Source organism: Blastomyces gilchristii (genome assembly GCF_000003855.2).
Source record: "Blastomyces gilchristii SLH14081 genomic scaffold supercont1.19, whole genome shotgun sequence".
Taxonomy (NCBI): domain Eukaryota; kingdom Fungi; phylum Ascomycota; class Eurotiomycetes; order Onygenales; family Ajellomycetaceae; genus Blastomyces; species Blastomyces gilchristii.
In genome coordinates this window covers 1,093,493-1,106,261 of record NW_003101664.1, presented here as the reverse complement: position 1 = coordinate 1,106,261, position 12,769 = coordinate 1,093,493, and the positions used below count along the sequence as shown (strand labels likewise).

Here is a 12,769-nt window from a genome sequence, read left to right as displayed (position 1 = left end):
GGAATTTGCTGGATGTGAAGCATGCCCAGGTGTATGTGAGGATAACAACACTATTTACCCGGGATACTGCACTGCAACTGTCTTAAAGCTACTTTGCCCAACCATGGGCTTGCACTCCAGGATAAATTGAGTAATGGGTCCCATCGATGAGATGGACTGTGGGATATTATAGGGGTGATTGATAACAGAGCCTGCTGACAGAGAGCAGAGCAGTCACAGCATGAACTCAATATCATGACAGCATTTCATGAGCAGGCTATCATCCTCTTCATCTCATGTTTCCTATGTATTTCTTTACTTAGGTCAGGGTGAATGATTCTTTCTTTCTACATGTAGCTAGATGTTGATTTTAGAGTTCTATCAACTAATAATTGTAGCTACACAATCTAAATCTGTTTAATTTTGCTGTTTAATGTAGATGGTCTTGAAAGCCTTGAGACATATTGGACCAGAGACATCCATGGGAACAGAGAGACCAGAGATGGCCGTGATGGCCATGAATCTATGGAGAGGAGGGATACAGAGGGACCAAGGATGGCCATGAAATGGCGGGAATCTATGGAGAGGAATAGGGATACAGAGGGACCGGGGACGGCCATGGGTGGCCATGGGTGGGAATCATGGAGAGGAATAGGGACAGAGGGGGATGGCCATGATGGCCATGAATGGTGGAAATCTAATGGAGAGGAATAGGGATATGGATGGACCAGGGATGGTCATGAAATGGCGGGAATCATGGAGAGGAATAGGGTGGAAAGGAGTAGGGACACAGAGGTGGACTAGGGGCAACCACATCACCTGAGAAACACAGGCTAAATTGGGGATAGCCACAATTGTAGAGCATAAGTGGAGAAGACTAGGGGCAGCCATGAGCCTGCATAGTTCATGACCCATATTAATGGAATGCTGGGAGCATCAGGGCCAGCCACAATATTCATGATTAGGGACAAAAGCAGACCAGGGATGGCTGCTAAGCTGTAAAATTCGTGGAATGGAGTAGGGAAGTAACCAGACCAGGGCACTAATCAAAGAAACGTGGACTATCATGGACTATCCTGGGAGCTGCTGGCTAGGGGCTGACCACAAGTATATGGTCCAAAGGTGGATGCTAGTAGGATCAGGGATGGCCACAAATTTACATGATTCAGCCATGGACATCGGGGGTATCATGGCCGACCACGGTGCGTGGCTCATGTACAAGTTTATGCGGGGGCGGGCCATGAGTTGTGGCCCCTAGCATAGTGCCATCGGGTCGAACAAAACCAGCGCTCTGGGGAACAGGGTCTCTCGCAGGAATAGGCTCTGCGATGTTGGTGAATTCCCACAGTCCTGACTCATCATTTCTTGCTGCATGCATCAGGTGAGGATGCCAGTGGCGGTCCAGGAAAATATAGTCAGTGAGTATGTCATGAGGGTTATTTAACTGTTGATAAGAAATAACGACACTGGCACCATCTAAAGAGATTTGGCAGAGGTTAGTAGGTTAGGATTTTCAGAGTGAGATTGCCCTACCTGGAATAGCTTTTATCACGTAGATAAACTCATCCAGACTTTCAACACATTTATTGTGTAATGTGCGAATAAATCGAACCCAACGGTAAAACACAAATTGATCCCACAGCTTGGCAGATATAAACTCCTCGACATGCTACAGCATATGATCTTGCTTTCTGATATGATAGATCATGAAATATAGTACCGGCGATAGAAACATAACGAGACGGGGTGATCTTGTGTAGATCATGCACGGTGCATGAGACCACCAAATCTTTGCCTCCTTGTTGAACAAGAAGCCGGATATCGTTCCCCACATTTGAATCCAGAATTTCATCAAGTCGTACAAATCCAGTGAGCATTTCGTTGTTGACCTGGGCAAGAACATCACCCTCCTGAAGCATTCCATCACCAGGGCCTTCTGGTAGCACAATATTTGCCACGAGCATTCCAGTGTTCTCTGGGGCTGCTTTTCGAACAACAGCTTCCCAACTTTGAGAGGCCAAGCTCCTGACAGTCATTAAAGGGTTTAATCAGCCATTGCGTCTGTATCGTGCCACGTGTGATGGGTTCGCCCCTCTGAATACTTTCCAAGGCACGCACTGTCCGCTCAAGGGGCAAAAAATAAGATGTAGTCGCCTTATCAACGCGGCCCTCTGCTTGTAGAGCAACCACATGGCCGTTAAGTTAACTACAGGGCTCCCGGAACTTCCACCAGTCGCGCCAGTCGCTGCCTAAATATAGTGCGTGTTGAAATCATTATAGCCCGTTCCATAAACTGGTGCGTTCCGATCGACACGACTGATGGTTCCTTGGAGAATAGTCAACTTCTCGCCAGCATCATTGCCCACCACCCTAATTTCAACTCCAGGTTTCGCAGATTCTGGTCGGAGTTTCAGCTGCTCGAGGGACATGTGTTTGATGGCTGTAGGATCGATCTTGAGGAAACCAAAGTCGTGAACAGGATCCCGGTATACAGCTGTAGCATCGCACTACACAAAATAAGGCATGAGCAGATGAAATAGTCAATGTGCATAAGGAAAAAGGCACATACCCTTTCAAAATTGCTGAAGACACAATAGCCTCGGAACGGACCAACACCAACCACATGTCTATTTGTTAAGATATATATACCCATTCGTGGCGTCGACAAGGACCCCAGTAGCCTGTGAGGACGCGGCTGCATCTGTATCGAATGATTTGGGCCGGCAAAAATATACAGACACTACACTCCTGGCCACATCCTCAATAGTCGCCTGCCAGTCTGGCATGTCTCCGTCAATTTCCGTAATTGAGCCTTTTATCACTGAAGGAGCAGCTGGCTAGCGGTCAGAAGGACAAATTTCAGGGCAGAAATCGAATGTCTTTAGACAAAGAGAGGGCGAGGTCAGTTGAAGTCAGAGAAACTGCCACTCTGTAGTTAGTAGAAGCTTTGAAAGCGGGGAAAAGGTCACGTGCATCGCACTCCTAGTGCCAGGTATAGTTATACCGGATCTCCACACTCAGAAGACAAAGCTTTTCTGCCCACCAGGCGTAAATTCCTTCATGAGCATCTCTCTTCAAGAAGAACTGAAGAGGCTTATGATCAGTATAAATGATGGTGAGTAACTGTGAGTTCTGACATACTATAGTAAGAAGTTTCTTTTCATGAGTCTCATTTTTTCACTCCTGTTCCCTTGACATGCACGGCCCGGTTCTTCGTTCCCTGAAGAATAATTTCTGGTGATATTAACGCTGCTTATCCTATAAGATAACCTGAGGACATCTCTTTTATAGCGCCAAAGAATATTGCCATCAGGAGCCGTGGAATGTTGATAACAATTTCACAAGTGTCAGCATCAAACTGTTATTGATTTATGTAACCCAGATCAGATAAGATCTTATCAGCAAGATAAGGTTTTTGTTTTTTCCTCTTCACCGCCGCCATTTCGCCGAAACGATATCAAGAGCCCCGTGCAGAATCGCACTTCTCTCGTTCGTGCGGCAGGGGGCTTTCTAAGCTCGAGTCCTTTCTTTTTTTGCCCATTGATTTTTGCTTATACTCTTTTCTATTGCGCCCTTCAGTTTTTGTCTTGCTTGCAGGGGTTTTCGCATCCCTGATTCCCCTGCCGCCACCATGGCGGCTTCAATCTCCGGCAATCGAGATCTCCCTCCTTCTAGACATGATCTGAGGACATACTGGGGTAGAGTTAAACAGGCTGCAGAAATTTCGGACCCTAGGTAGGGCTCTTCACCCTCACACTACACATCAAAACGTCTTGTCTAGAGCAGGCTTCATGGCAAAGTCGTTCATTTCTATTCTCTTGCTTCGGCAATGACTAATCGCTGTCAATGCTTTATCCAGGACGTTATTTGTCTCTTCCGCTGGCCTGGAGAAGGCTAAAAACCTCATTGCCTCATATAAAAGTGGCCATGTCCCGTCAATGACACCAGAGCTATGGCGGGCGAAACGAATTGTCGATTCGACTTTGCACCCTGGTATGCTAGCAGTTGCTCTCCCTGTGAAGTCGATTTACACAATAGCGAAGCGTTGAATGCTAACGGCTAATTTCCTATCTAGATACTGGTCAACCAGTCTTTCTCCCTTTTCGCATGTCGTGCTTCGTCCTGTCCAATCTAATCGTGACTGCAGGAATGCTTACTCCCGGCCTCGGTGTATGTCTCCAAACCCATATATTTTCTCTTGTTATTCTCAATTGAAGATCTACCAGCTCATGAATGACAAATAGACAAGGGGTATAGTTCTCTGGCAGGTTGCCAACCAATCTTTAAACGTAGCCATCAACAACGCGAACGCAAATAAGTCAACCCCGCTCTCCTACTCCGCCATGGCGAAATCATACCTCATGGCCGTCTCCGCCTCGTGCTCAGTCGCCCTGGGCCTAAATGCCGTAGTGCCCCGCTTAAAACGGGTGTCGCCCAACACAAAATTGATCCTCGGTCGCCTCGTGCCCTTCGCGGCCGTCGCCACCGCCGGCGCCCTGAACGTATTCCTAATGCGCGGCGAGGAAATCCGCAAGGGAATCGACATCTACCCCGTCCTCTCCGACGAAGAGAAGGCGAAACGAGAAGCGGACGGAGACGTGGAGGTGCAAAGTCTAGGGAAAAGCAAGAAGGCCGCTACGTTAGCGGTAGGGGAAACGGCGATTAGTCGAGTGCTCAATGCGACTCCGGTCATGGCTATTCCCCCCTTGATTCTCGTACGACTGCAGGCGAAGCATTGGCTCAAGGCGCGGCCTCGGCTTGTGATGCCTATCAACCTAGGTATGCTCCTTTTTTTCCTCCTTTATCAAGTTAGGTACGAGAGAGGTATTCTTGTATTTTTGTGGCTAATTCGTGCAGGCTTGATTCTAACGACCTCCCTCTGTGCACTTCCATTCGCACTTGGTGCATTCCCGCAACGACAAGCGGTTAGTGCTCGGTCCCTGGAAAAGGAGTTTTGGGGCCGCGGTGGGAAGGACGACGAAGTTGAATTCAACAGGGGTATATGATCTTCCTCTTCGACTATCCCGAAAAAAATTCCCTTTCGATATCACTGTTTGTTTTTATGCCATCTCGATTTTAGATTCTTTCTTCCTCTTCTCTTTTTCTGGTTACATCCAGCTGGGCGTCTAGACGTGTGGGTTTCTTGATATTTTTCTTGCCTTTTTTTTTCCCGAACTATATAGTGGCATAGATGTTCAATATAGATGTCTAGATTTGACTGATTCGGGTTACATAAAATATTGCTTCTTTCTCCCTTCATTTTCCTGCTTCTCGATAAACTTTTGGATCTATTTATTCATCTGCCCTAATTACACTGTTACCATCTTGTTAAACAGAGGCTGGCGACTATTAAAAAAAAAAAAAAAAAAAAAAAAAAAAAAAAAAAAACTTACATGTCTATTTTATCGCGCAGGGGAAACGCAGGGGAAACCACGCAACTCCTCCCGTGTACTCGTTCCAGCTGCTGGCTCTAGAAGGCAGGAAAGAGGACGGAAAAGGGACAATCAAGCGCCCAAAGGGATCGGAGATATGTGGTCTCTTCCACAGTTATGGCAACGTCTGAACCCGAACTTCCCGCTTCGTTCACTCCAGCAGGAGCCTCCCAAAAATATTTGTCCTCCGTCAGAATAACAGAACACCAAAAAGAAGCAAAAGAGATTACTGTACTCATCCATAGGCCACAAGATACCTACAGGCTCCCGGCGGACTTGATTTAAATATGTTATCCTTTCCAGTCATGAAGGAGTGAATATCTGTACATGTTAGCTTCCTTTTAGTCGCGCATTTTACAGGGGCGAGAGAGAGCACTGTGCAGGAATACTGTGGTCAGGCATTTTAATATGAAGAACTATTAATGGGCGCTACGAGGGTATATTGGACGATGTATGAGTGTACAGTAGTAGATAGTAGAGTAGTAGTAGTATAGTATGGCTAATGACCGGCATGTCCAGATGTCGTATTGTAATGAGCAGATTGAGTTTAGGATCCATCCGACTTATTAATAGCTGGGTATTTTACATATGAACCAGGAGAAGACTCATTCCTTTTTCAAGATAAAAGGAGGTTGTTGTTGTTGCTCCAGCAATGAAAAAAACCTGGCGAATTGTCAGCAGTGTAACAACACAACCCTACCATTTAATGCCACGTCCTGCATATAAAATTCAATATATGGAGTAAAAAGTACTTATTTTTGTTCTATTTTTTGATAATTATTTTTTTAGGAAGAAAAAGAAAAGGAAAGCAATACATAACTACATCAAATCTCATGAGAGATATTTACATAACTAGTGGAGGTAACTATTTGTGTGGAATAAATAATAAATAAATAATATTCCTCGCTTGGTTGTAGAGTTTTTTGGCCATGTTCGCCCCCCCGGAAAGTATTTAGTTAACTATCTATCTATCTAGATCCATCCACAAAGCACAATGTATGTACAATGTATGTACTGTACATACACACACAGTGGCCACAACCAGAGATAGCGAGATATCTGGGGAGTTGCACAGGAGTAGAAATCCATATTCACGTATCTACATGTGTATAAAGATATATAATTAATATGTAGGTAACTAACTTATGTATAATAGTTGTCGTAATGTATGTACATGTACATAAATACATCCCCCGTCAACCAGAGTCGGACGGAACAACGTCTATCCTAAGCTGGATGATCTGGAGAGACCGAAAGAGTCCACTCTACCTTGCCTCTGCATCTGCCTCTCTCTCTCTCTCTCTCTCTCTCCCTCTCTCTCTCTCTGTTTCTTTTCTATCTCCCGCCCATCATCAAAGAGTGCCATTCCATCGCCAACGTCCTCGCATCGGGTCGGGTCTGCTCGTCTCTGCTCGCCTCTGCTCTTCTCTTGGCCCCCGTCCCGTCTGCCTCCCTCCCCTGTCCTCAGCCCGGGCGAGGAGACGTTCTCTCCGGACCACCAACCACTGCCACCGCTGCCACCGCTGCCACCGCTGCCACCACCACTACCACCACTACCATACCACCCACCACCAGGACCGACCACCTCCTCCTCCACAACCACAACCACAAACCTCTCACTTCAACCGCTTTTTCTCCTCTCTCCGCAACCTTTCGCGGTGTCCCCCTGCCATCATCCACCTATCCTCATATCCAGCTCTCTCTGGCACCCGTCAACTACGCCCTCTCTCTCCTCTCTCTCACTACCCCCCAACTACTATCTAGTTACTACTGCTAATTCTGGGTGTTTTTGTCTCACCCCGGTGTCCATGGCTCTCTCTTAGCCTGGAAGCCCGCTTGAGTCGCCTCCTCTTTTTACCCTTCCGCTCGGCGGCCATCAAGAGCGACACACGCCCTTTTCTTCCTCTCTTTTCTTGATATTTTTCACTACCCTCGTCCACATCGAAAGCGAGCAAGGGGATTCGTTTTCCCTTTGCCTTTTTCTTCCCCCGCGAAGAGAGAGCGTCCCCGTCACCTAGTGCTTTTCTCTAAAAAAACCCCATCATGTCAACCCCTTCAACTGCCACGGCCACGCACCCATCGCGTCACCCACACTATGGCTACCCGCACCACCAGACCTACCACCAGTCTGCCTCCACTGCGTATCCTTCGTCGTCTGCTGTGACCGCTGTCTCTGCAAGCTCCTCTCGTCTGGCCAATTCCTACTCCTATCCGACAGCTACGGCAACCTCCTCCCAGCCCAATAATGCCACTCTTCCTCTCCCCGCTCCGTCAAAACCCGCCTCTTCTTCCTCCATAAGCCACCATCAGGCCAATATGGCGCTCTACCAGTCCCAGCCCTCCTCTGCTACTACGCTACCTACTGCCCAGAGCCGGCGGAAAAAGCCTGACTGGGCCGAGTTCTACAAGAACGGAGTGCCAAAAGAAATAATCGTAATTGACGATGACGACGATGTCAACCCCAATGGCATCAACAACCAAGAAAACAACGCAACAACTTCCACACGCCAAAAATTGCCACTCTCACATATCACTGCGCGGTCTGGCATCGCGTCCGGCATCAATGGCGCTGCCCACCCTGCCCCCGCAACCAAAAGAAGACGCACCGGCATGGAAACCGCTATTGATATGTCCTACTACGACCGGCCTGCGTTCTCTATCCACCCCCAGCAATACGGCGAAGATTCGTCAGGCACCTCCATCTCCACGGATCGAACTACCTCTCTGCACACCACTGCCCCGACGTCAATGGGCTCTCACGGTAGTGCCGCGTCGAACAGTTTATATTACGACGACGCCGCTGCCATTGGCCAGAAGCGGAAGCGGGTGGTGACGCGCAAATCTGCCCGTGATGAACAGAAACGGAGGGAGTTGGAGGTTTCTGGCGATGCATTTAGCAGTTATATACCCCCTCCAAAACCGCCTATAAAGGCCAAAGATGTGACTGTACCGGTGATCCGAGATGTATGCATACCATCACCACCATTCCCAACCCCACCCCTGGGGGACTGATATATATGAAACTACCCTTTTCGGCATGGCTAACTTTTTTGAACAGTACAATCTTCCTAAAAACCAAAAGGTAGACGACGATGATGGACACTACATAGTCACCCCAGACACTGATTTAACAGAGAGATGTGAGTGTCTCTAACCCTGATCGGTTTTGTTTAAAGCACACATCTTACTAATTGGTATATAAGACTCAATTATCAAACTACTCGGTCAAGGGACCTTCGGAAAGGTCGTGGAGGCGTATGACAAACATAAAAAGACACGCTGTGCCGTTAAGATCATCCGATCCGTGCAAAAATACAGAGAGGCTTCACGGATCGAGCTGCGGGTGCTCTCCACGCTTGCCTCCAACGACAGAACCAATCGCAACAAATGCATCCATCTCCGGGACTGCTTTGATTTTCGGAATCATATCTGTATCGTGACGGATCTGCTGGGCCAGAGCGTCTTCGACTTCCTCAAAGGGAACGGATTCGTTCCCTTCCCAAGTAGCCAGATCCAGAACTTTGCTCGACAGCTCCTTACCAGCGTTGCCTTCCTCCACGATCTCAATCTGATCCACACTGATCTAAAGCCCGAAAACATCCTCCTAGTCAACAATGCCTACCAGACTTTCACATACAACCGAGCCATCCCATCATCTTCACATACCTCCTCTCGCAACGCCCGTCAACGGCGCGTCCTCCTAAATAGCGAGATCCGGCTCATCGACTTCGGATCTGCCACCTTCAATGACGAGTACCACTCATCTGTCGTTTCGACACGCCACTACCGCGCTCCGGAAATCATCCTGAACCTAGGCTGGAGCTTTCCCTGTGACATCTGGAGCATTGGCTGTATCCTCGTCGAGTTTTTCACAGGTGATGCCCTCTTCCAAACACATGACAATCTCGAACACCTGGCTATGATGGAGAGTGTCTGTGGGGGCAAGATCGACGCGAAAATTGTCAAGCAGGTAATGCAGGGCCGTGGTGGGAGTGTGAATGCAGCCGCTAAGTATGTTCCACCTTTTTTTCCCCTCCTCCCACCTTTTTTTTTTTTTTTTTCTATTTATTTGTATCTAACGAGAAAAAAAACAGATACTTCAACCGAAGTAAACTCGACTATCCCAATGCGGAAACATCCAAAGCATCAAAGAAATACGTCCGTGCTATGAAACCACTCCATGTACGATATCTCACCAACCCCCCTTTTATTGTTGCTTGTTAATTTTACCCCTGATACTAACCAAAACCTCCTCCCTCCCAGGAATTCATCCCCGCCACAACAAACTTCAACAAGCACTTCCTCGACCTGCTCCGCCGCATCTTCGTCTACGATCCCAAAGCGCGCATCACCGCAAAACAAGCGCTCAAACACCCGTGGTTCAAAGAATCGATCATAGACGACGGCACCGAGGCGCTGAGGATCGGGCAGCAAATCCGCGATGATCTTGCCGCGACGTCAAGGTCTGCTTCGTAGTAGATAATGGCTGTCTATATACGTTTCTTCTTCCCTTACTTGGCTTTTTTTTCCTTCGCTATTTCATTGTTATGGGAAATCAGGGGTATATTATTTTGATTTGGTATTTATATACATATGTGTGTGGATGGTTTTCCACAGTTTTGCATGGTGCTTTCTATGTGTGCTTACGAAGTAATGAATGTTTCTTTTTCTGTGTCTGTCTATGTTCAGTGCTCTGATATCCGTTAATCTCTGGCCTTCTCCACACGCACCTCTCTCCTTCTCTCTTTCTCTCTCCCTCACACACGCATATACCCGCGCGCACGCACCCCCCGTCTAGCACTATCAATATACCGGAGCAACAAACAAAACAGAGCCAGACAATAGACCAGATTAGGAACGAAATAATAGGGGCGTTGGAAGGGGTGTTTAAGTAATTACCTTTTCTTTTCTTTTTTGACTTGGTTAATTAGGTTGTTTTGGCTTTGGGGCGGCTTTTCATCACCAGTAATCAATTGGCGTGGAGGAGGCGTGTGCGAGCGGAACTCACTCAGTGTGCGTGTGAGATTGTTTGTTTACTACTACTTACTACTAAAGTACATTACAGTGCATGGGAAAGCTTTACACTACTGCTATTATTTTTATTTTTATTTTTATTTTTTATTTTTCCTTGTTCTCGTCCATGACTCTTGTTTTGCTGCCTTTTTTTTTTTTTTTTTTTTTTCTAATTCCCTCCTCTTCTTGCCTTGTTTTCCCTGTTTTCCTACTTCTTTGGCTTGATTGATTGAATGATACACACACTTGGGAAGACGAAAACGCGCCTTGGACTTTGGAGCAAAGGGGCGCAAAATCAAGGTACATATATATATGTATATATTTATGATGAAGGTGAACAAAAACAAAGCATGTCACTTCTGACATACCCGCCATCCATCCCCTTTTATCCCGCCTAATATCTCCGCCCAAGGGCGGCGTGTCATGTTATGCTGGCTGGCTAGCGGGCGAGATGAGTTGAGTTAAGCCGCTCACTGCGCTTCGTCTGTGTGCGCTGCACATAGATTTGGGCGAGGCTGTTTGAGCAAGATGGAAATTTTCTGACGACTACCGTATGGCAGATGGGCCATGGGCCTGTTTTGTCCTCTTGGATCATTCTTGTTAGAAAATACATAGAGATGCTATGAATATGAATGATGCTTACTTGTAGCATGATTAGTTGGGACAAGGGGGTAAAAAGGCAACAAATATATATATCAATTCCAGGGGGAAATCTTATAATGATAAAAAGGAAGGTGAAGAAAAAGAATAATAATACAGAAAGATGATGATAGAAATAAACATGGGTGATGTCAAATTGTGCAATAGATAACAGATCCAATTCCCCCCTAAAAAAATAATTCTAGCAATCTCCCTTACCCCCTCTCCTTCTGCCATGATTCCCATATTCGCACTTGGCGCATTCCAGGCGAGACGGGAACACGCGCCTTGTTAGACGTATTTGAAGCCTGACTCGTATTCAGACTTTGTTTCTGACCGATATCGAGCGACACCTGTGGACCACTGTTGGCTGATAAAAGTGGTGAAATCATCCTGAGAGGGGAACAAAAAGTAAGTTTTTTATGCTTGTGAGTAACAAGATAGACATACAAATAAAGGGCAAAAAAAAAAAGAAAAAAAAGAAAAAAGGAAAAAAGGAAAAAAAGACAAAGAATTCTCCATCACTTACCACTGAATAGAAACACTAATATTCTCTCTTTTAGCTTTCCACACAGAGCCCGGTTTCAACCCCTCAGGTTCCCCCTCCTCCCCTCCTCCCTCCCTAACTGGCCCCGTCCCCGTCAACTCCCGCCATGCCACCTCCGACAGTTCAAGATCATACAGCGAACAGTTCCCACAACCGCCCCCAACCGTCGCGGCTATCGCCTTGGTCAAAAACGGGTTGATAACTATGATGGAGGCGCCGCAGAGGCTCGTGCCGTTGGCACTGGCACTGGCACTGGCACTGGCACTAGCGCTGCTGTTGCTTTTGAATTTGCTGCTGCTGCTGCTGCTGTTGCTGTTTCCTTGACCCTCGTGGAGGAGGGCGGGGTTGATGTATGCGAGGGGCGCGGTGGGTTCGGAGGCAGAGGCGTCGAAGTTAGGGCTCAGAGCACAGGCGGAGGCGGCGGTACTGGTCGTGGTTTCATTGAAGCCAGGTTGGCTGGGTTGCTGGAGGCGGGCGAAAGTGTCTATTATGAGTTGGCCGGGTTGGATGCTTACGGCGCGGGGAGGGATGTTGTCAGTCAGTATAAGGTGGTTTTCCTCTTCTCTCTTCCAGCCTCATTTTGTCTTCACATTTGCTCACGATGGGTCGAATTGGAGTGTAAAAGGTTGGAGTAGAGGTACTTACGCAAGAATTTCCCTGGAACTTGGAGTTGGCGTTGATGATACAAGGCCCGGGGCGATGGCCACGGCCATCAGGCAAGCGATGAACATCATTTTACCTCCTCTCCTGTCATCCGCTTGTTGGAATGTGAGAGTGGCATATATGCCTCTCTATATACATATATATAAAGAGAGAAGTAAATAGGTAGATATATATATATATATCACTGGCGGTCCGCCGAGATGCACGCACAGGAGTGAATCAAAGAGGTCTGATATATGTAAAACGCAATAATATGCAATCATATAAATTGCTGCTGGCCGCATGGCATTCTCCCCCGTGTTTTTGATTCTCTTTTTCCTTCCCCCTCGCATCGCGTTGCGTTGTTGGCAATGGCAAATTTCATAATCTGCACGGTGGCCACACATTGTTGGAAGCTCCGCCGCAAGCAGCTCGAAGCATGAAGCAAGAAGCACGATGTACATACAACGCCAACGGCGAACGTATTTATCGTTCCGGCGCCGGATAGCATGCCCCT

General features: G+C 47.3%; 4 protein-coding genes across 5 annotated transcripts; 2 read left to right on the top strand and 2 right to left on the bottom strand.

Moving 5' to 3' along the window:
• Window positions 1-1,144: 1,144 nt before the first annotated feature.
• Window positions 1,145-2,765, bottom strand: BDBG_07622 (nuclear serine protease HtrA2/Nma111; the record flags this gene model as incomplete). The annotated part of the gene is made up of 6 exons (XM_002622174.2): window positions 1,145-1,455; window positions 1,700-2,004; window positions 2,098-2,228; window positions 2,274-2,486; window positions 2,549-2,606; window positions 2,629-2,765. 6 exons carry the CDS (start codon window positions 2,763-2,765, stop codon window positions 1,145-1,147), a joined length of 1,155 nt encoding a protein of 384 aa, XP_002622220.1.
• Window positions 2,766-3,178: 413 nt separating this feature from the next.
• On the top strand, window positions 3,179-6,118 carry BDBG_07621 (mitochondrial cation transporter). Its single transcript, XM_002622173.2, has 5 exons — window positions 3,179-3,714; window positions 3,839-3,972; window positions 4,055-4,149; window positions 4,224-4,758; window positions 4,837-6,118. The coding sequence occupies exons 1-5, from the start codon at window positions 3,611-3,613 to the stop codon at window positions 4,983-4,985; spliced, it is 1,017 nt and encodes a 338-aa protein (XP_002622219.1). The 5' UTR covers window positions 3,179-3,610; the 3' UTR covers window positions 4,986-6,118.
• A 1,336-nt stretch (window positions 6,119-7,454) lies between these two features.
• Window positions 7,455-9,887, top strand: BDBG_07620 (CMGC/CLK protein kinase; the record flags this gene model as incomplete). Its single annotated transcript, XM_031723177.1, has 5 exons — window positions 7,455-8,375; window positions 8,470-8,551; window positions 8,615-9,422; window positions 9,506-9,593; window positions 9,675-9,887. 5 exons carry the CDS (start codon window positions 7,455-7,457, stop codon window positions 9,885-9,887), a joined length of 2,112 nt encoding a protein of 703 aa, XP_031580280.1.
• A 626-nt stretch (window positions 9,888-10,513) lies between these two features.
• On the bottom strand, window positions 10,514-12,323 carry BDBG_07619 (the record flags this gene model as incomplete). Of its 2 annotated transcripts, XM_031723175.1 has the most annotated exons (4): window positions 10,514-11,009; window positions 11,068-11,456; window positions 11,593-12,174; window positions 12,256-12,323. In XM_031723175.1, the coding sequence occupies 3 exons, from the start codon at window positions 12,321-12,323 to the stop codon at window positions 11,279-11,281; spliced, it is 828 nt and encodes a 275-aa protein (XP_031580278.1). In that variant the 3' UTR covers window positions 10,514-11,009; window positions 11,068-11,278. The 2 variants fall into 2 exon arrangements, with proteins under 2 accessions (XP_031580278.1, XP_031580279.1); XM_031723176.1 differs by having other exon boundaries at window positions 10,574-11,456.
• Between the last annotated feature and the right edge of the window lie 446 nt (window positions 12,324-12,769).

Excerpts from the sequence above, each read along its gene's own strand:
- BDBG_07621 (XM_002622173.2), top strand. The coding sequence starts at position 3,611 with ATGGCGGCTTCAATCTCCGGCAATCGAGATCTCCCTCCTTCTAGACAT. Across the intron at positions 3,715-3,838 it reads GCAGAAATTTCGGACCCTAG|GACGTTATTTGTCTCTTCCG; the intron begins GTAGGGCTCTTC and ends TGCTTTATCCAG. Across the intron at positions 4,150-4,223 it reads TGCTTACTCCCGGCCTCGGT|ACAAGGGGTATAGTTCTCTG; the intron begins GTATGTCTCCAA and ends AATGACAAATAG.